Consider the following 26,566-nt stretch of genomic DNA (forward strand, 5'->3'; position numbering starts at 1 on the left):
CTCAGGGAAAGGGCAATGACACAGAGAGTCCCTTGTGAATAATGGAACTAGCAAATGTTAATTACATGGGCTCCTCATCTCCATCAGTTTGCAGATGGAGCTGTGCAATTCAGCGCATTGGTCTAGCCAGCTGCACAGTCCTGTCTCATGTGACCATCTTGTCTGACTGACAAGAACGTAAGTGCCATGAGAACAGAAACTTGGTCCCCTGTTTCATTTATATACCAAACATGTAGTCAGTACTGGTCACATTACTTCACAGCTCCTTGCTAATTCTGCTTTTTATAATTACTTCTGCTCCCCACCCCGACCCCTCCCTCATCACCACAGCTTCCAACCTTGCCCTTCCTCTGCCTCCCCAACCTGTTTGTGTTCAAAACTCAGTCCTAGCATCACCTCTTCCACGGAGTTTCTAGCCTGGGTTGGGTAAAATTCCTGGTACCACTAGAATGTAAGTTCCATTGGGACAGGGATTTTTGTCCATTTGGTTGGCATCTCTTTCCTTTGTCTAGAAAGGAGTGTGACAGGGGGTGCTCAGGGAGTCTTTCTGTCCAGATAGAGAGTGCGATTTGTGGACAGTTTCCTGGCAGTGCTGGGAACGCTTTGAAAGCACATCACAAATGTGGGTCATCCTGTGATTTATGGTGCTGGCTGGAAGCCCACCAGAATCAGATCTATTTTAACAAGTTGTGCAATTCAGAAGGAGCTCCATTCAGAACTTCATATTCTGAATGGAGAGAGATGAGTATGAAGCCCTTATTAGGACTCATGCACCAGAGGAGTGCAGATGTAATTGCCATTACTTCTGGCATCTGAAACCAATTCCTGGCCCCCTTCCTGGACTGGGCGGGGTGGGGGCTTTCCCAGAAGCAAACAGTACACTTGTGGCTAAAGTACAGATCTTGAAGCATGAGAACCACGTACTCCCCTCGCATCACTTCCCTCTGAAATGTGGCTGTCTGGGGGTTCCACCCAGCCCTCTCCAGCGCCCTGACTCTGGGTGGATGTGTGAGGGTGAGTCCCACCTTACTGCCACAGCGTGCCGGGAGGACCAGAAGCTGCGTCTGTGAGATGTTGTGAGGGCTGTGCCCTCTTCTGCTCTTGTCCTGGCCTCATCTGGACAGCCCCAAGAGGAACTTCACACCTTCCTGGCTCTTCCCCGTTAATAGTTTTCATCCCTTGTTTAGAAGCATCTGATTTTCTTTGTAAAGTTTATTGAAGGTAAAACGTGTGTGATGTGGCTGTGGAGTGAAAAGAGCATCCCTTGAAATTATTGTTGCCTTTTTCCCCCATCCCTGAATGCTTTTAGGTTTTAATTTGTACTCTGCAAGTGCTGTTTTGTTTTTTGTTTAAGTGTACGTGGCTTAAGTGTTTCTTTCGTTTTTAAAATTCTCCATGCAGTTTCTCCTACCCTATCAGCTATGGTAGAATGAAGAACTCTGGACTGTAAGTCAGGGGACAAGCTAAGAGCTACCTGAACTGGTACTTTGCATCTGGAAGATTTGATTTAAAGTTCTGAGCAGCTTCCACATCTGCAAAGTGAGGGATGTGCATTAAGAAGAGCCTCCAAGGCTGGGCGTGGTGGCTCATGCCTGTAATCCCAGCATTTTGGGAGGCTTAGGCAGGTAGATCACGAGGTCAGGAGATCAAGACCATCCTGGCTAGCAAATTGAAACCTGTCTCTACTGAAATACAAAAGAGCCGGAGGCTTGGTGAGCCTGCAGTCCCAGCTACTGGGAGGCTGAGGCAGGAGAATGGCATGAACCTGGGAGGCGGAGCTTTGCAGTGTGGGAGATAGCCCCTGCACTCCAGCCTGGGTGACAGAGTGAGACTCTGTCTCAAAAGCCTCTGGATTAGATGGAACCTTAGAATTGAACAGACCAACCCCTAATATCTCTAGATCAGATATTCAGTCTTGAGTTACTTTGTTGTTGTTGTTGTTATTTAAGGAGATGGGGTCTCACTCTGTTGCCAAGGCTGGGGTACAGTGGTATGATCATAGCTCACTGTACCCTGGAACTCCTGGGCTCAAGCCCCCCAAGGAGCTGAGATCACAGGTGTGAGCCACTGCACCTGCCTGACTTACTCCGGTTTGGAAGTTTTTACTTGGCTCTCTTTAGAATACCTTATGGGACAATGCTGTATAATGAAATGTAAAATGTTCTATTAGCCACTTTTTTTTTTTTTTTTTGAGATGGAGTCTCTGTCTGTTGCCCAGGCTGGAGTACAGTGGCTCAATCTTGGCTCACTGCAGCCAAGGTTCTGCTTCCCAGGTTCAAGCAATTCTCCTGCCTCAGCCTCCCAAGTAGCCAGGATTACAGCCATGGGCCACCATGCCCAGCTAATTTTTGTATTATTGGTAGAGGCGGGGTTTCACCGTGTTGGCCAGGCTGGTCTCGAACTGACCTCAGGTGATCCACCTACCTCGGCCTCCCAAAGTGCTGGGATTACAGGTGTGAGCCACCATGCCCAGCAGCCACATTGTTTTAATTAGCCACATTTTAAAAGTAATAAATAACAAGTCATTGAAATTAATTTCAATAATAGATCTTCAACTCACATATCAAAAGTATTATTCAACATGTAACCAATATAAAAGTTATGGAAATAGTTTACATTTTTTTGTACTAAGTCTTCAAAATCTGATGTGTATTTTATATCTATGGCACATTTCAGTTTAGACCAGCCATATTTCTTTATTTTTTTCTTTTTCCTTTTTTTTTTTTTTTTTTTTGAGACAGGGTTTCACTCTTGTTGCCTAGGCTGGAGTGCAATGGCATGATCTTGGCTCACTGCAACGTCTGCTCCCTGGGTTCTAGTGATTCTTCTGCCTCAGCCTCCCAAGTAGCTGAGATTACAGGTGCCCGCCACCACGCCCGGCTAATTTTTTGTATTTTTAGTAGAGATGGGGTTTCACCATGTGGGCCAGTCTGGTCTTGAACTCCAGACCTCAGGTGATCCACCTGCCTCGGCCTCCCACAGTGCTGGGATTACAGGCATGAGCCACCACGCCCGGCCTAGTCCAGCCACACTTCATATGCGCAGTAGCCACCATATTGAGCAGCATGACTGCAGAGAACCACTGTATCGGCCACAGAATTGCCTCATTCCTGCTCTCGAAGAGAAATGCAGAAATGCCAAGGAGCACTTCTTGTTGATCCTCCCAAAGAAAATAAAGTGAGGTGGGAAAGGACAAAATAATTCTGCAGATTGGCTTCTTCATAAAATATTTGTTTTCTTGTGTGCAGACTTGACTTCAGATTATCTCCCAGTGTGTAAGAGACATTATTGTTCCCAGATTTTCAGAGTTTCAGCAAAAGCTTTTGTTGTTGTTGTTGAGACAGAATCTTGCTCTGTCTCCAGGCCAGAGTGCAGTGGTGTGCTCTCAGCTCACTGCAGCCCCTGCCTCCCGGGTTCAAGCGGTTCTCCTGCCTCAGCCTCCTGGGTAGCTGGGACTACAGGCGTGCGCCACCACACTCAGCTAATTTTTGTATTTTTAGTAGAGACAGGGTTTCACCATGTTGGCCAGGATGGTCTTGGTCTCTTGACCTCGTGATCTGCCTGCCTTGGCCTCCCAAAGTGCTGGGATCATAGGCGTGAGCCACCACACCAGGCCCATAGCAAAAGCTTTTTAGCAGTTTCCTTGGGTTTTTTTTGGAGAGAGAGAGGTGTTCCATATTATCAGTACTGAGCAATGTTTTCCGGAGTGTTTTTCTTGAAACACCAGATTTGTGTGGTGTGAAGAGGTGTGAGCTGAGTAAGATTTCCATGACCAAAAAGTGTGGGAAATATTGATTACGAATATCCAATAGGTATCTTTATTGTGGAAATACCAAGAGATGGCTCCCGTGTACCAGACATCCAAAATCAGTGAGATCCTTTTTGTGAGAAGCACCTTGAGGGTCAAGAATCATGTGGGACCTGCTAAGGCAATGTTGATCAGATGATCTCCCTAAGTCTTCTTTTTCCAGGACATCCTGCCAGTGTGGACCTTAAATCCATTTCCAAAAGTTCCTCTTGCCTTCCTGGCTCTAAGGCCCTGTTGCTACTGTGTCTTTGAAAAAGAAAAACTAGGCCAGGCACGGTGGCTCACGCCTATTAATCCCAGCACTTTGGGAGGCCGAAGTGGGTGAATCACAAGGTCAAGAGTTCGAGACCAGCCTGGCCAACATGGTGAAACCCTGTTTCTACCAAGAATACAGAAATTAGCTGGGCACGTTGGTGCGCGCCTGTGGTCCCAGCTACTCAGGAGGCTGAGGCAGGAGAATTGCTTGAACCCGGGAGGCAGAGGTTGCAGTGAGCCGAGATTACACTCCAGCCTGGGCAAAAGAGCAAGACTCCGTCTCAAAAAAAGAGAAAAACTAAAATAAACTTTAAATAATGAGTTATGATAATGACTCTAATCTTGGGAAAATTAGTGTCTGTTGTGAATCAGATTCACCATCTTCCCCCAACACATTTTAATAGTTCTTTCATAGGTCCTGAATAGGACAGTGAATGTATATTTAAGTGGAAGTTCAATTTAGAGCCATTTTGTTTTATTTCTTTAATTATCCTGCTAAGTATAGCAAACATAGCAGCTTTGATTTTTCAAATGGTCAGAATACAAGAAAAAGGAATTCTGCTTCTCTCTGCCAGCATCCTTCTCATTCAGAGAATAGAAAAATGTTCCCATTTGAGATGAAAGATTCTTTACTTTTTCCATATTTATTTCATATTTCAATAGCTCATATTGGAGAAAAGGTGTCAAAGCCATTTATAGTTTATTAAGTCATCCCACTCTAAAATCTTTTTATAACGGGGCTTTCAGGTCATTTCCCTCCCTTAGTAACAGATACCTCCTGGCACTTTAAATCAAATAAATTAGAAACAAAACCATTATAATTATCTCTCTACTTCAAGATGGATTAAAACTTCACATTTTTCCCCAGGAATTTAGGTCATGTTAATAGAAACTGTATTTTTCTTTTTAGAACACAAGACCGCCTTCTAACAGTCTGGTCCATATGTTAGAAGCATATAAAGTTAATCATTTTGCTTTGGTGCCAATGTGTTGTGTGCAGAGAGACGCTGTAAACCACAGCTGTGTGGAGTAACAATTGTGAACTTTACTGGCTTGCACATGTGAGTCATCAGTAAACTAAATTAAATGTTGCTTAACTGAACTTGAGAGCTGGAGGTTGCAAGGGAAGACTGCTAAGATTTTATTAAGTTTTGAATTTAGTAGAGTGGTTCCATTCTTTGCATTTCGCAAGGGACTTCAAGTTATACAAAAATCAAATCAACTGTTTTCCAGATGATTAGGTTTGGCTTCTCCATAACAATAGTGATTGCCTGGTAATCAATGGGAATCACTGTTCAGTTGACCTAGTTTGGTGTGTGAATAGCCAAAAATCCAGACATCCTCTAAAATCAGTTGGGCCCAATCAGTTTGGCCAGGCAGCAATCCTGTCAGCTACTCAGTGGTCTTCCTTGAATAAGATCAAAATCCCTGAAATGACTACGTTGTGTAATGGGAGCATTTTGATAGGTTCTCTGAGGGTTATTACTTAGTGCTATGACCTTGGGCAAGAGGCTTGAACACTCGGCCTCAGTTTTCTTTCTTTGTGAACTGGAGACATGGCTCACAGGGTTGTTGTATTAAGTAATTCATTTAAAAACACTTAGCACAGTATCTACCACATTGTACACCCTCAAAAAAGTTAGTGTTTAAGTATTATTAAATATTTTTTGATCTGGAGCAGAGTGATAAATATGAGACAAAAGTAAGTAGATTTCCCCATTTATTTTCTTAATCTCTGATGAGACGGAGTCTCGCTCTGTCACCCAGGCTGGAGTGCAGTGGCCGGATCTCAGCTCACTGCAAGCTCTGCCTCCCGGGTTTACGCCATTCTCCTGCCTCAGCCTCCCGAGTAGCTGGGACTACAGGCACCGGCCACCTCACCCAGCTAGTTTTTTTGTACTTTTTAGTAGAGACGGGGTTTCACCGTGTTCGCCAGGGTGGTCTCGATCTCCTGACCTTGTGATCCGCCCGTCTTGGCCTCCCAAAGTGCTGGGATTACAGGCTGAGCCACCGCGCCCGGCCTTTTTTTTTTTTTTTACAATAAAGCAGTAGATAACATTTGTTTATCCTCTTTTTTTCTTCCTCTGTCTTTTGTTAAGAGTTTGAGATTTCTGTGTTTACCTTAAGATAAACAGGGGATGCTGGGGCTCATGCCTGTAATCACAGCTACTCAGGAGGCTGAGGTGGGAGGATTGCTTGAGCCTAGGAGTTTGAGATGGCAGTGAGCCATGATTGTGCCACTGCACTCTAGCCTGGGTGACAGAGTAAGACCTCATCTCTTAAAAAGAAGATATAAAAGAAAGAATAAAATAAACCTCCAAACCTTATATTATTCAATTTATTTACTTTTTTCCTAGTCATCCAATTCAACATTTAAGGAGGCTTTAGGCAGTAGAAAATTGGATGGTCTGTAAAACTCTGATTAACCAAAACTCCTAATTAATAGCAGTTTTATAAATTTCAAAATATATGCTGAATTCCATAAATTTGTATAATTATTGTGTCAATTATTAATAAAAATAAAATACATATGTACATATGCTGAAGAGATCATTACTTAGCTGAGCCAACTGATTTAGCTGGAACTAAAATTCCTTGGCTAACTAGCACCTTTAAAGGTTCCATGTGGCTCCAATCAAATTCTCTGCACCATCAACATCTGCATCTCCACTCACCATTGAAAACTCTGTTAACTATAAATTTTTAAATTTTTTTTGAGATGGAGTCTCACTCTTGTTGCCCAAGCTGGAGTGCAGTGGCTCAATCTCGGCTAACCACAGCCTCTGCCTCCCGGGTTCAAGCGATTCTCCTGCCTCAGCCTCCTGAGTAGCTGGGACTACAGACACGCGCCTCCACACCCGGCTAATTTTTGTGCTTTTAGTAGAGACGGGGTTTCACTATGTTGGCAAGGCTGGTCTCGAACTCCTGACCTCGTGATCTGCCCGCCTTGGCCTCCCAAAGTGCTGGGATTACATGCGTGAGCCACCACACCCGGCCTAAACTCTGTTAACTATAAATTTAACAGGAACACTTTATTCCTCACGCTCAGTAAACAATCATCCAGCCCTCTGTGGTGGATGAAACCCAGGTACTAAGAAGGCAAGTAAAGTCACCCAAGCTGTCCTAACAAGTATGTGACACAGCTGAGACAAATCCCCGGTGGCTTGACCCCAGAACATACATCCTTTTTTCTTTTAATTGTTTTTAATTCTTATGTTTAAGTTTTGTAGGTACTTAGTGGGTATATATATTTATAGTGTACATAAGATATTTTGATACAGGCATTCTCTTTTGGAGTTGGAGTCTCACTCTTGTTGCCCAGGCTGGAGTGCAATGGCATGATCTCAGCTCACTGCAACCTCTGCCTCCTGGGGTCAAGTGATTCTCCTGCCTCAGCCTCCTGAGTAGCTGGGATTACAGGTAAGCACCACCACACCCGGCTAATTTTTGTATTTTTAGTAGAGACAGGGTTTCACCATGTTGGCCAGGCTGGTCTCGAACTCCTAACCTTGTGATCCACCCACCTCAGCCTCCCAAAGTTTTGGCATTACAGGCGTGAGCCACTGCGCCCAGCCGATACAGGCATTCTTTTTTTTTTTTTTTTTTTTTTTTTTTTGAGATGGAGTCTCGCCCTGTCACCCAGGCTGGAGTACAGTGGCGCAATCTCAGCTCACTGCAACCTCCGCCTCCTGGGTTCAAGCAACTTTCCTGCCTCAGCCTCCCGAGTATCTGGGATTGCAGGCACGCACCTCCACGCCCAGCTAGTTTTTGTATTTTTAGTAGAGACAGAGTTTCACCATGTTGGTCAGGCTGGTCTCGAATTCCTGACCTCGTGATCCACCCACCTTGGCCTCCCAAAGTGCTGGGATTACAGGCTTGAGCCATCGTGCCTGGCCCCAGTACGGACATTCTTAACCACTGACTGCACCTCTGCAATCCAGGCATCAAATAGCTTGAGCAAAGAGTCTGAAATATGAAAGGATCTGGCCAGAGACCAGTAAAGAGTTCATGGTATGTGGAGGGAAGTGGGGTAAGCTAGTGTCTCCTTTTAGAGGGCTTTGGATGTCATGTTAAATTTAAAAATTTTTAAAAATATTCAGTGCCACACCATTCATTCACTCATTCACTCACAAATAATTATTGAATGCTTACTGTATGCTAGGTATATTGTACGAAGCACTAAGTATGAGGTGGTAAGTACAATAGACTTAGTATTTGCCCTCATGCAGCTTAGAATGGGGAGTCATAGACAGTGTTAGATTCATGGATAGCTTTCAGCATTGCATCATTAATTAACATCTTTGCCTTTGATGAGACTTTCTCTAGAAATATTTAAACCATAAATCTATTTCATTCAGGTTTGTTTTTGTTTGTTTGTTTTGTTTTGTTGAGATGGAGTTTTGCTCTTGTTGCCCAGGCCGGAGTGCAATGGTGTGATCTTGGCTTATTGCAACCTCCGCTTCCCAGGTTCAAGTGATTCTCCTGCCTTAGCCTCCTGAGTAGCTGGGATTACAGGCATGCACCAGCACACCCTCCTAATTTTTTTATATTTTTAGTAGAGACAGGGTTTCTCCGCGTTGGTCAGGCTGGCCTCAAACTCCCGACCTCAGGTGATCAACCTGCCTTGGCTTCCCAAAGTGCTGGGATTAGAGGCATGAGCCATTGCGCCTGGCCTTCATTCAGTTTTATCATTTATCCATGGTGCTACACTAGCCCTGCAAAATGGTTCACAGTCAATTGCTCACCTCCTCAGGATAATGAGCCGTAAGTGTTCTTGGGTGATTGAAAGAAGAACCTGTGATACTGATGTTTGCCAAGAGATAGTAGATATAATCTGTCTCTAGGCAGCAAGGATAGAAACACTCTAAAATGTTCTTCTAGTTCATTGTAACTTTTTCTTTTCTTTATTGTCTATGTGAAGGCTTAGGAAAAGGGCACTTTGCAAGTCTTATAGCAGTTGTTGAAGAAATATTCTTTGAATTAATGAATGGGAGTAGAAATAGATACTTAGTACCTGGCTTCAAAGAGGTTGTAACCTTTATAAGAAGCCAAATCATTTCTAAAGATTAATACTAATATAAGATAGCATGTTTGCATCGATTTTAAAGGACTCAGACACAATTGTACTGACTAGCTACAACCTCTAGAATTAGTGTAGAGTTGTGATGCTTGTAGATTTCCTTCATCAGATAAATAATCTTTGTTGGCCTTTATTCTCATTAGGTTTTTGTCTTTCAAAAAAAAAAAAAATCAGTAATTGCATCACAAGTCTGTCAGATAATACTTTAATTTAGAAAGTTTTTTTTGAAATCAGTTGTTTTGGATAATACACTATTACAGTTCTATAAAGCCAAGGTCTCCAAAAAACAATGCCTGTGCTTAAGAATATAAGTTATATTAACTTCATTCTTCAACACCATGAAACATATAAGGTTCAATGGAAGAAGTGTTTCTGGGTACTGGCATTTTATGAATGGGTTATACATATATCTATGAGAAATGTGTGTGCATGGGTGTTCAGAAACATTATGACAATGTAGCTTAGATATGAGTGATGCTGGCCAATTGGGCACATTGCAAGTTTGGTTTCCTGTAGAATACAACCTGTTTCGGTATGCCTCTCCTTATTTTCTGGATTCTCGAGTTGCTACAGTTTTTCCCAAGGATATACACATACACATGGATGTTTATACTAGGTCCTTTTATAAAAGAGCTAGTGACATGGAATAGTCATTCTTTAAAATATAGCAAAAATAACTGGTAAATGTGAAAATTAGACTTGGATACCTATATATCAAAAGCTAACCTTGAGTACTTTCAGAGACCCAATAGAAAAACAAAGCTCATTTCAGTGATTATTGCCTTCACATCAGCACCCAGTTTTTCAAAATGGCTGGTATTTGCCAGTATGCAAACAGAAGCATCATCTTTTACTAGAAGAATAGATGCTATAAAGATGTTGAAAAATGAACACCTCAAATTCATTAATCTCAAAAACATTGCAGAAAGGGAGCAAAAAACCGTACCTCTGTCTCCTCTCTCATGGGCTAAGAAACAAGAATGATACTAAAACATCAGAGAACTGAATAAGCTCACTTGAGCCACAATAGCAAAGTAAAGAAGGAGGAATAACTGAAGAGATCATAGCAACAGAGCCGTTGCTGGTTGCCTGTGTTAGCTGTGAAGAGAACACTGGCAAATTAAACATCCAGACCTCTGTAAAACCACTATCTAAGCTTCCTCCATTTATCTAAGCCAGGCTATCATCAACACCCACTTCTTCTGTTGCCTACTGAACTGCTAAGAAATAATACATTTTGCAGATTTTAGTTTTATCATCTTTATTTTGTTCTTTCTTATTTCCCCCACTTCAGGGGTCTTTTAGGATATATTTCACACCTATAGATAAAATTTCAGAGCTGGATCGAAGCCAAACACTGCTTAATTTTTTTTTACTCCAACTTGCATCTAGTTATTGCACTTACTTGTTTGCTTGTTGTTCAGCATGTTGTTGATTTTTGAACAATACTGTTTACTTCCTTGATTAGCTCTCTGATTTATAACTTAGGTAAAGCTCACATATGTCCTGGCCACAGATGTCACACAATCTTTTATTTTGGCGCCAGGTTGATATGACACACTGTTTGTTGTAGTTCCCTTTCAAAGAACAGTCCACCCCTGTCTACATCACATGCCTGGCACTGATCTAGGTGGAGCTACGTAGCCACAAAGTGTGTCCATTATGGGCACCATGACGGAATGCCATGACACACACGTGCAGAACCACTGATCTTCTCAACCTCCTCATTTGACAGATAATGCAAGTGGGTCATAAAGAGTAGACATGATCTCCTTAAGTCAGTGGCAGGTTTGGGATAGGAATCCTCGTTTCTCACTTTCCAGTGTCCTGTTCATTGCTTCCATGCTAAAGACGGAAACTCAAAAAAAGCAGTTATAGTTCCAAGCACTGAATCATACTCCTGCACAATGGGAAGTTAACAGTGTCTTGTTTGCTGAAGCCCTGTGTAACTTTCTCAGGCTTAAAAACACAAGGAAGCATAGGTGTTGTGGGAAATTATATGACTGACCTGCCATCAATCGGTAAGGTATATTGTGTAAATCTTCTAGGGAGGGATTTTTTAATTTGAAGTAATTAGTTTATTCACTCCTGCCTGAGCATTTTATTTGGGATTCTAAGACTGTGGAATGTAACTTCTCTATAAGAAACTGCCTGACCCATATGAGATTTTACTTAAGACTTTGGCCATATCAGTACTATACTAACTGGAATGAGTCTCCTAGTAGCTCGTATCCAAACCATCCACCTTTGGCCACACAGATGAATGGGCATTCTACCTGAAGGCCACCTGAAGAGCAGAACAGACTTCTGTTCACAGTCCCACCAGGGACTTATGATACCTTAGCAAAGCCTTCTTACCCATATTTTCTTCCCCCAAAACTGTCCCCATAGGTAGTATTTTTACTGGAAGGGAGTGACTTGTTTTTACGTTTGCAAGGGTAAAATAATAAATGTTTTAATGCTATTATTAAATGTGTAATTTTAAAATAAGCCTCCTGGAAATTTGCCTTTTGAGCTCTCTGGAACTCTCTGGAACCCTCAGGTTTACATTCTGTATCTGTCTTGCATGTGTCTTCCAGATACAATACCCTCCATTTCCTGTCAAACTCATGTTAAGCTTTCAAAATCTAGTTCATTCATTGCGTACTCTGCAGTGTTTGTTTTCCTTATTCTCTCATGAAAACTTAGTATTCTGTCCCCTCGTGTCACTTTATTCAGAGAGTTATTCTAACACTCACCAGTTTAAATTGCAATGAATTGTTTATATGTCAGCCTTTCCCCTTCCCCCCAATAGCTTTTCTGGGCTGTCTTCTCCTTAAAGAACTGCATAGTTGGCTCTTGAACAATGTTGATTTGAACTGTGCAGGTCTACTTATACACAGGGTTTTTTTTTTTTTCAACCAAATGCAGATAAAAAATAACAGTATTGGTTGGATGCAAAACCGCATAAATGGAGGGCCAACTTTTCATATATGTGGGTTCTTCAGGGCTGACTGTGTACATTTTGGTATACTCAGGGGTACTAGAAAGAATCCCTCATATATACTAACTGCATTCTGTTCATCTTTATAAGACCCATAGAAGGGCTTTACTGTATTATTTCAAAGTGTGAATAACTTGAGCATCGTTAAACGAAAGGCCCCCTATATCAAAACTGTCCCCCTTACCTGGACACTAGATCATCTACAGGTTTTCAACATTCCCATCAATAGATTCATTCCATAAAAATTTTTCTTTCTAGATAGCTTTTTTTTTTTTTGAGACGAAGTCTAGCTCTGTCACCCAGGCTGGAGTGCAATGGCACGATCTCGGCTTACTGCAATCTCCGCCTCCTGGGTTCAAGCGATTTCAGCCTCCTGAGTAACTGGTATTACAGGCGCGCTTGTAATACCTGCCCAGGTTATTTTTTTATTTTTAGTAGAGATGGGATTTCACTGTGTTGGCCAGGCTGGTCTTGAACTCCTGACCTCATGATCCGCCCGCTTCAGCCTCCCAAAGTGCTGGGATTACAAAGGTGAGCCACTGCGCCTGGCCTAGATAGCTTTTTATACCGTATAAACATCTCACCTGAGTGAATTAATGCATTCATTTGTCCATTAACAAATTACACCTGGATTAAGTGTCAGACGAATAGTAACCTGAAGATTTGGAACAAAGACAAAAGGAGATTTGATGGGAATATGGAGGAGGTGTGTGCTGCATTGAAAAGTTCAAGGGTGGGACAATGAAGTAGGGGGAATTGGATATTGGGATAGGGAGGAGACAGCATTAAAGCCATGTTGCACCTTCAGAAGTGGAAATAGAGAGGTGAAAAGGAATGTGGGGAATTTGAATACGTCCTTTGCCTAAATTGTGATTTTGCCCACGACTATCCCTGATTGTTCTGAGACTGGAATAAGCCGTTCTCACACTTCACGTCATGGGTGCTGACAGACATGTGTATGTGGCTTTTATTTTATTTTATCTTTAAATGGGTCAAGTCGTCTTGGGTAGATATTGGGTAGATGTCAGCAGTACAGGCTCTTGTACTTTTTTGAACACACATCAGGCCATGTGGCAGCCATGTTATTTTCAAGCGAACTCCACCAAGAAAATATGGGAAGAGCTTTCTTTATCTGGCTCTAAGAGGAAATTCCTGTCGTTAAAAGGGACCTTCTGCTAATGTGGCAGTAAAGTGCAGAAACAGAGTAACTCCACTATTGACTGTGTTAGGAAAGAGAAGCCTTGTTAGCTCCTTGAAACAGTCTGGGATTCAGTATAGGTGTTTGCTGGACTGACATCCTGTTTATGAGTTTTAAAGCTTAAGGAGAGAGGAAGGAGTTACTATTTTTTCCCTAGCTCTACAATGTGAGATCTCTGGGTCACAAATCTTTAAAGCTGTAGTTTACATTCTAAAAAAAAAAGTCAGTGAAAACATTGGTTTGGCTTTCTTCAAGCAAATAGTGTAAAGGTGTTAATTATGCAGAAATTCCTTAAAATGTCAGACAATTGCCAATTAAAAGTCAATACAGGAATAGGGAAGGGGTTTCTTTGGGGCTTTGAATTTCCCACATGCACGATAAAATTGTATATTCAGAAAAGAGTGAATTTGTTATCTGTGCATACCTTTCTTCAATAAAACAGATGGGAGGACGGTCTCGTCTCTTATTTACTCTTGATTCCTTCCCTCCACAAAACTACAATCCCTTCTATATACAGTCATGCATCACATAATGGCATTTCAGTCAATGACAGACTACATATACAACTGTGGTCCCATAAGATTACAATGGAGCTGAAAAATTCCTATCGCCTCGTGATGTCCTAGCCTTCCCAATGCATTACTCAGGTGTTTGTGGTGATGCTGATACAACCAGCCTACCGCTTTGCCAGTTGTATAAAATATAGCAGATACAGTTATGTGCGGTACATAGCACTGAATAATGATAATAAACAACTATGTTACTGGTTTATGTATATGCTATAGTAGGCTTTTAAGTTATTACTTTAGCATGTACTCCTACTTATTTTTTTTTTTTAGTTAACTGTAAAACTGCCTCAGGCAGGTTCTTTAGGAGGTATTCTAGAAGAAACCATTGTGATTCTAGGAGATGGCAACTCCCTGTGTGTTATTGCCCCATAGACCTTACAGTGGGATAAGATGTGTGGAGGTAGAAGACAGTAATATTAATGATCCTGACCCTGTGTAGGCCTCGGCTAGTATGTGTGTTAGTGTCTTTGTTTTTAATTAAAAAATAAAAAAATAAAAAATAAAACATCTTAAAAATTTAAAAAGGTTTATAGAATTAAGATATAAAGAAAATATTTTTGTACATCTTACAGTGTGTTTGTGATTTAAGCTAAGTGTTATTTCAAAAGAGTCAAAAAGTTTTTTTAAATTTTAAAGCTTGTGAAGTAAAAAAGTTATGGTAAGTGGTTAATTTATTATTGAAGAAAGAGAAATATTTTGTATAAATTTGGTGTAGCCTAAGTGTGCAGTATTTATAAAGTCTACATTAGTGTACAGTAATGTCCTAGGCCTTCACATTCACACATCATTCACTCACTGACTCACCCAGAGCAACTTCCAGTCCTGCAAGTCTCGTTCATGTTATGTGCCCTATATAGGTGTACTGTTTTTTTACATTTTATACCATATTTTTACTGTACCTTTTCTACGTTTAGATATACAGATACTTTCCATTGTGTTATAACTGCCTATAATATATGCTAAATGCTATATAGTATAATATATAATACTGCCTATAATATAATACTAAATGCTATAGCATTCCATATAGCAACATGCTATATGGGTTTTTAGCCTAGGAGAAATAGGCTATACCATATAGCCCAGGTATGTCAACCAAAACAAAAAACAAAAACACAGAGAAAATTATCTATAAATATGCTGGGTTTACTTAGGAATAAAAATAAGGGTTATAATCTGGAATAGTATAAAATGGCAAGGCACCAGTGCATTCAGTGAGGGAAGGGTAAGGGGAGCTTTTATTAGCAAAAAGAGATTTACATAAGCTGCTTAGAAATAGAGTTCATTGGTTCCAGAGGTTCAAAGCCAGAGTTGTCAGTTCATTGGTGGAGATACTGTTACTGGGCAAGTGTTTTTCTGAGAACATCTTCACTGAATTACTTCAGTCCTATAGAATGCCTAGTGATAAACCTTATCAAAGCAGGAGATGCATGAAGGATGCAAAAGGGTTTTTTGTGGGGTTTTTAGATAGTCCTTGGAAACAGTTCTTATCTCAGACATGTAAGCATGAGTGTCCTCTTTTTCAGGCCTTCCCAGCCCTATCTTGTCTGAGTCTGACAAAAGTGATTTCATCCTGTGTCTGTAACTTTCACAGTGTGCAGAGGCTATAGTAAGTGCACTCTATGCTGTTCACATAATGACAAAATTCTCTGTGACTTTTTTCTTAGAATATATCCCTGTCATTAAGCAGCACAGCACGTGACTGTATATAAATTATCCATGTTCTTTTCATAAGACATTAGCTCATGTCCAAGTGGGCTGGGAACTCTCCCATCCTGCTCTGCCCATTTATTGATATTAACCTGAAAGCTGTAGATAAATGCTAAGGGAGAGAGTAAAAACTGCAGAACGAAATTTAACATCACACATGATCTCCTTTTCTTGGCTTCTTACAGCTGTGTCATATTTTGTGGCTATCTTAAGTTACTTCAATTTATCACATCCAGAATAAATCCTTGTTATAAATTTAGGAGAGATGGTTATGTAAAGATGAACCAAGTTTTTGTATCATACAAAATACTATAGGTTTGTGTTTTTTTGAGATGGGGTCTTGCTCTGTTGCCCAGGCTAGAGTACAGTGGTGTGTGATCGTGGCTTACTGCAGCCTCAACCTCTCGGGCTCAACTTGTTATATATAAGGTTTTGGTGCCGCAAAAGGAACAGCACTCGAATATAAAATTTTCTTTTTAATTCTCAGCAAGTCAAGGTCCTTCGTATAGAAGGGTGCGCCCTTACAGATGGAACAATGGTGAGCACATACTCGGACAAGGGAGGGGAAGGGGTTCTTATCCCTGAGGCACGTGGCCCCTGTGGCTGTGTCCTTCCCCTATTGGCTAGGGTTAGACCACCCAGGCTAAGCTAATTCCGATTGGCTGATTTAAAGAGAATGATGGGGTGAATGCTTTGGCGGGAGTCAGGGCAGAGCAGGTAGCAGGTAATTGGAATGAGTTAGGGTGGAGCAGGTGATCACAATGAATCAGGATGGAGGAGGTAATCAACAAAGGTTGCTTTACAAGGACGTTTAGAAGGCAAAGAACTGAACATCCTGACATATTAATTCTTTGAAAAGAAATTTAGAACTCATATCTAACAAACTGATCCTACCACTTCAGCTTCCTGAATAGCTGGGACCACAGGTGTGTCACCACGCCCAGCTAATTTTTAAAACTTTTTGTAGAGATGGGGTCTCACTATGTTGGCCAGGCTGGTCTCAAACTCCTGGGCTTAGGCAATCCTTCCACTTGGCCTCCCCAGATGCTGTGATTACAGGTGAAAGTCACTTTTATAGTATGTTTGTATACAACTATGTACTGAATTTAACTCCTTGCATGTTGTTAGCTACAGTGTTATGAACTGAAACTGGAACATGTTAATTACTGCAAGTATTGCACTAGCGTAGGTCTGTCTCAAGCTTGCTCCCAAACATTACTAGCACAACTCACTGACAGGACAAAGTGGAGTTTATTGTTTCCCACCACGTCTCAAAGTTTTGGCAATGTCTTGGAGAAGGGAAGTCAAGGCCAGAGTTTGTTGAGAAATCGTTTATTTTTAGGAGGGTCTTTCAAAGTGAGGGCCTTTGATTAGGATTGGGTAAGGATCACAGTGCAGCAGCCCAGTGCTGGTGGAAACAGCAAGGGGAGGACTTTGAAAGGCGAGATTATAGGAATCATAGGGAATGAACTGTCAGGTTGGTCCTTTCCATGGAAGAGCTGATGAGTCTTTCAGGAAGTTTCTGTAATGAGCAATCTAACCGTTTGCCTGGGCTTGGAGACTCCTGAAAAAAGAAAGTCATGCTAATGGAGACAGGAATTACACAAAGTCATTGTATTGTAGACAGTAAGATGTGGTTTCGGTTCTCAGTATCTAAGCTGAATGTGGGGTACATGGTTTCAGTTCTCAGGTCTGCTGAGATAAAACTTAATCTTGAAACAGATGAATTGAAGCATCTGATTTTTTATTTACAGCTCCTTATATTTGTAACTATTTGACACAAACAGCTTTTTACATTTCAGCATTGCTTTGCAATCATTTCTTAGTTTATTAGCCTATTTCTTGTGTTTGGAGAGAAAATTAAAATCGGAAAATTTCTCAAACAAATGCCCACCAACAAGAACCAATGAAATCCTGCAACAAGTCCTATAAACCCAGAGGGTGCAGCAGAGGGAGACTGAATTCTATGTTTGATTATTTAAAACAACAACCTGTCCTTTGGGGCAGTTAGTAAAAGGTGACTACAGATGAAACCCTGGGTTCTGGGTACTTTCCAAGCAAGGAAAATCCTCTGAAGCAGGTGGAAAATTGCCATCTTTTAAAAGTTCCAGCTCTGTCTTCAGACCACTTGTGTCTTTTCGTTTAAGTTGGAAGCAGGGAAATTGTGTGAGATCTTTGTAATCTCCAATTCAGATTCTCTCTTAACACAGTTCCCGCATAGGATATAAATTCCATTAGATGCCTCTGACTTCCATTTTCTCCTTCCAACACAGGACACATGTTGGTAGTTGCAGTTTTGAGAAGCACAGGAGGGTGTTCTGGGGCAATGAGCGATGCTTAGCTGGGAAGAGGCTGTCTAGGGGGTGAAGCGCTGAGGATGCTTAACATTTGAAAGAAGTGTGAACACTGTATTTACATTTAAATTAAAATGGAAACTTTGTATAGGTTATGTTTCTGAAAGGTGTGTGTGGTGCATCTGCTGAGGTCTATTGTTTATTCATGCTGTAAATCCTTTGAAATGTGTTAAAATGCTTCCCACTCATTATAAAGCTCCTGCCACCCCTGGATTACGACTTTGATGTCACCAATCCTGCTTCAAAGGGTTCTTTCTGGGCTATTAATCACAGTTTAGCCTCTGAAGATATCGCCAGAGAAAACATTTGGACATCTCTGTGCTAGACTTGCAGAAACTTTGAAATCTTGAGCATCTTGCATATGCACAAATTGCAGCACTTCCTTTCATTAACAACTTTTTATTTTGCTACAGAATCAAATGACACTGTAGGTAAAAATGCAAACAAATCTCTTCACACACTTGGTTTGGGGGAAGAGGAATTAGAGAAGTGGTGAAGGGTAGATCTTCAAAGGTAAAAAGTGGGAGGAATCTGACTAGCCAGTGATCACACAGAGATTTGGTGAGATTTCCTGGTCTTTTATTTTCTTCGAGACAGAGTTTCGCTCTTATTGCCCAGGCTGGAATGCAATGGGGCGATCTCGGTTCACTGCAACCTCCGCCCCCTGAGTTCAAGGGATTCTCCTGCCTCAGCCTCCCAAGTAGCCGGGATTACAGACATATGCCATCACACCCTGCTAATTTTGTATATATAGTAGGGACGGGTTTCTCCATGTTGGCCAGGCTAGTCTTGAACTCCCGACCTCAGGTGATTTGCCAGACTCGGCCTCCCAAAGTGCTGGGATTACTGGCATGAGCCACCACTCCCAGCCATTTTTCCTGGTCTTTTCTTGCTCTCTCCTTTGATACCTTTGTGAACAGTTCACAGCAAATAATAATAAAGTACTACCTAATGGGAAATGAATAGTTGCCTTGCTCTAGTCCTGTGTTGACAGTGTTTTTGTGAGTTGTCTTGCTGAGTCCCCATAATAATTCTTATGTGAGGAAAACAGGTGGTGCTGTTTTCTTGTTATGGACTAGGAAACTGAGGCTTTGAGAAGTCAACTTGTCCAAGGTCACGCTCCTGACAAATGCAAAGCCCTGCAAAACTTCACTGGCCCCCAGGACTCAGAGGCTGCTGTCTCCCACTCCCTACCCCACTGACTCACTCGGGGTGGCCAGGTTTCTCCTTATATGCGGAGGGATTGATGGGGTTCAGGGCTCACTATCCCAAAATATGGCCCCTTGACCTCCTGAATAATTTAAGCTAAAGGAATGTGAGAAAATGGCAGGCGCAGGAATGTCACTCTTAACCCCCACCCACTTGTCCCTTGAAGCAGGTCATAAAATCTAGGAGGGATTTTTCTGACCTTCCCCTAAAGCAGGCTGTGAGACTCTCGTGTAGGAGCTGCTCTTCCTATACCCACAGAAAAGAAGGATCCTTATCTCTGCAGACACAAGGACACAGAGAATAATCTGAATGAATAGGCCTTACTAAGTTTCATCAGTTTCTTATCCTTAGATGATACTTTTTCCTGTCATATTTCTTTACTACTCTCCTTTTATTTCCTTATAAAGGCTCCAGTGTCACCGAAAACTTACATTAAGTAAATTTTTATCCTTTTCACTTAGTAATCTGTCCTTTGTTAAAAGGACCTCAACCATGAACCTAGAATGAGTAGAGAAAAAGATATTTTTCCTCCTGTGAAGGATCCTTACTGCCCGGTCTACTAATCAGTGTCTGTGTCCTCAATCTTCACAATGGTGTGCTCTATTGTCTAACTTCCTTCTCGGGTAAACTTCCTTTGGCACCTTTTTTCTTCCATATTCATCTCTTCCGGTGATTAGCAGTGTCCCGGTTGGAGACTTTTTCTTGTAGTAAAAAATATATGTATAGCATGAAATCTCTCTTTTTAAGTTACTATATAGTATCAAATATGTGTGCATTTTTGTATAGCAGATCTCTAGAATTTTTTCATATTATGCGACTAAAACTCAATACCCGTTGAATAGCAGCTCCCACTTCCTCATGCCGCAGCCACTGACAACCACCATTCTACTCTCTACTTTTGTGAGTTTCACTACTTTAGATACCTCATGTAAGTGAAATTGTGCAGTACTGTGTTCCTGTGACTGGCTTATTTCACTTAGCCTAATGTCCTCCAGGTTCATCCATGTGGTAGTGTATGGCAGGATTTCCTTTTTTTTTTTTAAGGCTGGGTATTCAATTGCATGTATATACCAAATGCTCTTTGTCCGTTTACCTGTCGATAAGCATTTAGTTTGTTTATACTTCTTGGCCCTTGTAAATAATGGTGCAATGAACAAAGGAGTGCAAATATCTCTTGAAGATCTTGTTTTCAATTCTTTTAGGTAAATACTCAGAAGAGGGATTGCTGTATCATATGGTAGATCTATTTTTAATTTTTTGAGGGACCTTTATGCTACATTTTCCATAGCAGCTGCACCATTTTATATTCCTGCCAACAGTGCAGAGTGTTCGAATTTCTCTGTATCCTCTTCAGCACTTGTTTCTGTTTCTTTGATGATGACCATCTTAATTGGAATGAGGTAATATTTCATCTCATTATAGTGTTGATTTTCATTTCCCTAATGTTTAGTGATACTGAGTATCTCTTCATATACCTGTTAGCCATTTGTATGCCTTCTTTGGAGATATGTGTAATCAAGTCCGTATTTATTTATTTATTTATTTATTTATGTTATTTGGCTTTTTTACTATTGAGTTGTAGGAGTTCCTTATATATTTTGCATGTTAATCCTTTATTAGCTATATGGTTTGAAAATAATTTCTCCTATTCCATAGGTTATCCCTACAATCCATTGATTGTTTCCTTGGTTGAGTAGAAGTTTTAGTTTTGTGTAGTCTCATTGTCTATATTTGCTTTTATAGTCTATGTTTTGGTTTCATATCCAAAAAAACTTGTTGCCAAGACTAATGTTGTGAAGTTTTTCTCCTACGTTTTCTTCTAGGAGTTTTATAGTTTCAGTTTGTTTGTTTATTTATTTTCTTATTTTTTGAGACAGTCTCGCTCTGTCGCCCAGGCTGGAATGCAGTGGTGCGATCTCGGCTCACTGCAAGCTCCCCCTCCCGGGTTCACGCCATTCTCCTGCCTCAGCCTCCTGAGTAGCTGGGACCACAGGTGCCCGCTACCACGCCCAACTAATTTTTTGTATTTTTAGCAGAGACGGGGGTTCACCGTGTTAACCATGATAGTCTTGATCTCCTGACCTTGTGATCCACCCACCTCAGCCTCCCAAAGTGCTGGGATTACAGGCGTGAGCCACTGCACCCGGCTATAGATTCAATTCTTACATTTTAATCTTCAATCCATTTTGATTTGATTTTTGTGTATGGTGTAAGGTAACAGTTAAATTTTATTCTTTTGCATGTGGATATTCACTTTCCCTAACACCGTTTGTTGAAGAGATTATTTTACCCCATTGTATAGTCTTGGTGATTTTATCAAAGATCATTTGATCACGCATCTCTGTGTGTTTATTTCTGGGCACTCTATTTTGTTTAATTGGTTTGTCTTTATTTCAGTACCATATGTTTTTATTACTGTCGCTTGGTAATATGTTTTGAATTCAGGAAATGTGAATTCTCCAGCTTTATTCTTTTTCTCAGTGTTGTTTTGGCTATTCTGGGTCTTTTGTGGTTCTATATGGATTTTAGGATATTTTTGCTATCTGCAACAGATACCATTGGGACTTAATAAGCATTACACTGAATCTGTAGAATGCTTGGGGTAGTATGAACATTTTAACAATATTAAGTCTTCCAACCCATGAACAGTGATGTGTGTCAGTTTATCTGTGCCTTCTTTAATTTCTTCCAGCAATGTTTTGTAGTTTTTGGTGTAAAAGTCTTTTGCCTCCTTGATTAAATTTATTCCTATTGTGTTTTGATGCTATTTTAAATGGAATTATTTCCTTAATTTCTTTTTTGAATAGTTCATTTTTAGTGTATAAAAATGCAACTGAATTAGCCAGGCTTGGTGGTGGGTGCCTGTAATCCCAGCTACTCGGGAGGCTGAGGCGTGAGAATCACTTGAACCTGGAAGGTGAAGGTTGCAGTGAGCTGAGATCACGCCACTGCACTTCAGCCAGGGCGATAGAGTGAGACTTTGTCTGAAAACAAAAACAAAAACGAGGCCGGGCGCGGTGGCTCACGCCTGTAATCCCAGCACTTTGGGAGGCCGAGGCGGGCGGATCACAAGGTCAGGAGATCGAGACCATGGTGAAACCCCGTCTCTACTAAAAATAGAAAAAATTAGCCGGGCACAGTGGCGGGCGCCTGTAGTCCCAGCTACTCGGGAGGCTGAGGCAGGAGAATGGCGTGAACCCGGGAGGCGGAGCTTGCAGTGAGCCGAGATTGCGCCACTGCACTCCAGCCTGGGCGACAGAGCAAGACTCCGTCTCAAAAAAAGCAAACAAACAAACAGAAAACAAAAACTGATTTTTGGGTGTTCTTTTTTGTTTTGTTTTGCTTTGGTTTGGTTTTTTTTGTTGTTGTTTTTTGAGACGGAATCTCGCTCTGTCCCAGGCTGGAGTGCAGTGGCATGATCTCGGCTCACTGCAATCTCCGCCACCCAGGTTCAAGCGATTCTCCTGCCTCAGGCTCCTGAGTAGCTGGGATTACAGGCGTATACCACCAAGCCTGGCTAATTTTTGTATTTTTAGTAGAGACGAGGTTTCACCATGTTGGCCAGGCTGGTCTTGAACTCCTGACCCAGTGATCCACCTGCCTTGGCCTCCCAAAGTGCTGGAATTACAGGCGTGAGCCACCACGTCCGGCCTGGACGTTGGTTTTGTATAAGTATTATTGCTAAAGTTAGTTCTAACATTTATTACCTCTAACACTTCTTTTAATGTGGAATCTTTAGGGTTTTCTACATGTAAGATCGTGAACAGAGATTAATTTTACTTCTTCCTTTCTGATGTGGATGCCTTTTATTTCTTTTTCTTACCTAATCGCCCCAGCTAAGACTTCTAGTACTATAATATATTGAATAGAAGTGGTGAGTGTGTGAATCCTTGTCTTGTTTTTGGTGGTGTGGAAAAAGCTTTCAATTTTTCACTGTTTGGTATGATGTTAGTGTTACCAGAAAGGGGTCCCAATCCAGATCCCAAGAGAGGGTTCCCGGATCTTGCACCAGAAAGAATTTGGGAAGAGTTCATAGAGTAAAGTGAAAGTAAGTTGATTAGGAAATAAAGGAATAAAATAATGGCTGCTCCATAGGCAGAGCAGCCCCGTGGGCTGCTGGTTGCCCATTTTTATGGTTATTTCTTGATTATATGCTTAATAAGGGGTACATTTGTCATGAGTTTTCTGGGAAAAGGGTGGGTAATTCCTGGAACTGAGGGGTCCTCTCCCTTTTAGACCATGTAGGGTAACTTCCTGATGTTGCCACGCATTTGTTGTCATGGAGATGATACGAGTGTCTTTTAGCATGCTAATACATTATAATTAGCATATAATGAACAACGAGGATGACCAGAGGTCACTTTTATTGCCATCTTGGTTATAGTGAGATTTGGCCAGCTTTTTCTTTTTTTAACTGCAACCTGTTTTATCAGCAAGGTCCTTATGATCTGTATTTTGTGCCAACCTCCTACCTCATCCTGTGACTAAGAATGCCTAACCTCCTGGGAATGCAGCCCAGTAGGTCTCAGCCTTATTTTACCCAGCCCCTATTCAAGATGGAATTGCTCTGGTTCAAATACCTCTGACATTTCGCTGTGGGATTTTCATAAATGGCCATTGTTATGTTGAGGTAATTTCCTTTTATTTCTAATTTGTTCAGTGAATTTAATACTTTTATGTTCTTTCTTTTTGCTTATAAAACTAATATAAATTGAATTTATTTACAAGTTACTTACAATTTTTTTTTTTTTTTGAGATGGAGTCTTGCTCTGTCACCCAGGCTGGAGTGCGGTGGTGCGATCTCCACTCACTGCAAGCTCCGCCTCCCGGGTTCACGCCATTCTCCTAACAGCCTCCCAAGTAGCTGGGACTACAGGCTGCTGCCACCAGGCCCGGCTAATTTTTTTTTGTATTTTCAGTAGAGATGGGGTTTCACTGTGTTAACCAGGATGGTCTCGATCTCCTGACCTCATGATCTGCCCACCTCAGCCTCCCAAAGTGCTGGGATTACAGGCATGCGCCACCATGCCCAGCCACTTACAAATTATTTTAAACTTTTAAATATTATAATTTATAATTAATATCATCAAAGTTTCAAAATTTTCCAAATTTTAAAAATTCAAAGCAGATTATTTTGAAAATTCAGAAAAATCCAAGGACACAAAGGGAAAAATTACTCGTGATCCTATTCCTTAACTTTTCCCTTGTGGTCTCTTTCTTAGGTAATTTGGCCCAGACAAGAGCTAGGATAACAGTGGCCTCAAGATCTTTGCCTCCACATTTCAGTGCTGGGAAAGCCAAGGTGAGTAACAGATTTGCACCAAATAGGGTATGGACTTGCAGGTACTCTTGACCCAGGGGTAATGTTAGAGTAGGCAGCATTAGTTCCCTTCATGCAGCCCTCTGCCTGGGTAGTCTAGTAGAGAGATCAAAGGCATTTAGGAAGTCAGGGGTTAGGAAATTGGAAACTTCATGAAATCCTTACAATCCTGATTATCAGAAAGAGCACGTAAGAACAATGCTACCTGAAAATAAAGTCTGTCTAAGAAAAGATAAAGCATTTCTCTGAAACTACCAGCAAGCTAGTGGACCAAGTGGAATCAGGGAGGAAAGAAACTGCAGTGTTTCCTATTGCTCTGCTTTGCCCTCTGAAAAATGAGTTGTACACTCATCTGTGCAAAGGGGTTATTAGAAGGGTTAAAAAATATCCAGCTGTAAAATATGTCGTTAACTGTTCTATTCTTCCAGCTAAAGTTTAACAAGAGTCTTAAGGACTGCTTGGTTAATAGTCACTGTAAGTGATAACACAGAAACACAATTATCTTGAAGGTGTTGGAGTGAAAGCTGGTCACATTTCTGAATTTTCTTAGCTGTTGGTTTACACTGAAAATTTATTTAATAAAGAACAAACAATTTGGCCACACATTAATACTGTTGAATAGTATTACAAAATTGATACAGATATACATATTTATACTTACTTTGCTTGAGAATAAAAGACTTATTTGCACAGAGTAGGAACTCAAATCATTTTTTGTTAACAATAATTTTTACACCAATATTGCTATTATAATTCATTGTAATACCCTACATTTCAACTTTGCTACTTCATGGCAAGACATTAGAACTATCTGGGCCTCTAGAAGAGATTTACGCATGAATTTCAGTGGTTCTGAGGGCCTCTTAATAGTGCATGTAAAATTCTATCTGTATTTAATACAGTTGGTTCTCATTATTGGTGAAAGTTGTGCTCACTAAAGTTGCTGCAAACTCTGAATCAGCAAATACTGAACCATTGCTTCTAGGAGGAAATACAGGCTCAATACTTAGGCCACAATATTTTTGTGAAGTGATCAATGCATAACCTCATTTTACACATTTCTGTTAAAAGACACCTTGTTTAATATATGTTTCTCTAAATAATTATAGTCAGTATTTTAAAATATAAAACAGTATGTCAATTGCAGCATTTGTGTCATTGAACTCACAATCAACAGCACTGTAACACATGCCTGAACAATAAGTATTTTCTCGGCCGGGCGTGGTGGCTCAAGCCTGTAATCCCAGCACTTTGGGAGGCTGAGACGGGCGGATCACAAGGTCAGGAGATCGAGACCATCCTGGCTAACACGGGGAAACCCCATCTCTACTGAAAAATACAAAAAACTAGCCAGGCGAGGTGGTGAGCGCCTGTAGTCCCAGCTACTTGGGAGGCTGAGGCAGGAGAATGGCGTAAACCCGGGAGGCGGAGCTTGCAGTAAGCTGAGATCCGGCCACTGCACTCCAGCCTGGGCGGCAGAGCAGGACTCCGTCTCAAAAAAAAAAAAAAAAAGGTATTTTTTCCATGAGGCATATCACAACCTTCTTGTGCTTAGAAACACTAGACAGCACCACACTTGTGGGGATACCTTTTTTTTTTTTTTTTTTGAGACAGAGTTTCGCTCTTGTTGCCCAGGCTGGAGTACAGTGGCACGATCTTGACTCATCGCAACCTCTGCCTCCTGTGTTCAAGTGATTCTCCTGCCTCAGCCTCCTGAGTAGCTGGGATTACAGGCATGCACTACCATGCCCAGCTAATTTTGTATTTTTAGTAGAGATGGGGTTTCTCCATGTTGGTCAGGCTGGTCTCGAACTCCCAACCTCAGGTGATCTGCCCATCTGGGCCTCCCCAAGTGCTGGATTACAGGTGCTCGCCACCACACCTGGCCCATTTTTTTTTTTTTAAGACAAGATCTCACTCTGTTGTCCAGGCTGGAGTGTAGTGGCATGATTATAGCTCACTGTAACCTTGAACTTCTGGCTTCGAGGATTCTTCCACCTCAGCCTCCGGAATAGCTGGGACTATAAGTGGGCACCATACCAGGCTAATTAAAAACAATTTTTTTTTTTTTTTGTAGAGA

The 26,566-nt window shown here is 41.3% G+C and overlaps 1 protein-coding gene across 1 annotated transcript in view; it reads left to right on the top strand.

Moving 5' to 3' along the window:
• MYO3B (myosin IIIB) overlaps positions 1–26,566 on the top strand; it is a 485,789-nt gene that overhangs the window by 249,659 nt on the left and 209,564 nt on the right. Inside the window, exon 23 of the mRNA XM_031651705.1 lies at positions 24,389–24,468. Coding sequence (XP_031507565.1) covers positions 24,389–24,468 — 80 coding nt within the window. The remainder of the gene's footprint in view (positions 1–24,388; positions 24,469–26,566) is intronic.

Source organism: Papio anubis, chromosome 10 (assembly GCF_008728515.1).
Source record: "Papio anubis isolate 15944 chromosome 10, Panubis1.0, whole genome shotgun sequence".
In the NCBI taxonomy this organism is placed as follows: domain Eukaryota; kingdom Metazoa; phylum Chordata; class Mammalia; order Primates; family Cercopithecidae; genus Papio; species Papio anubis.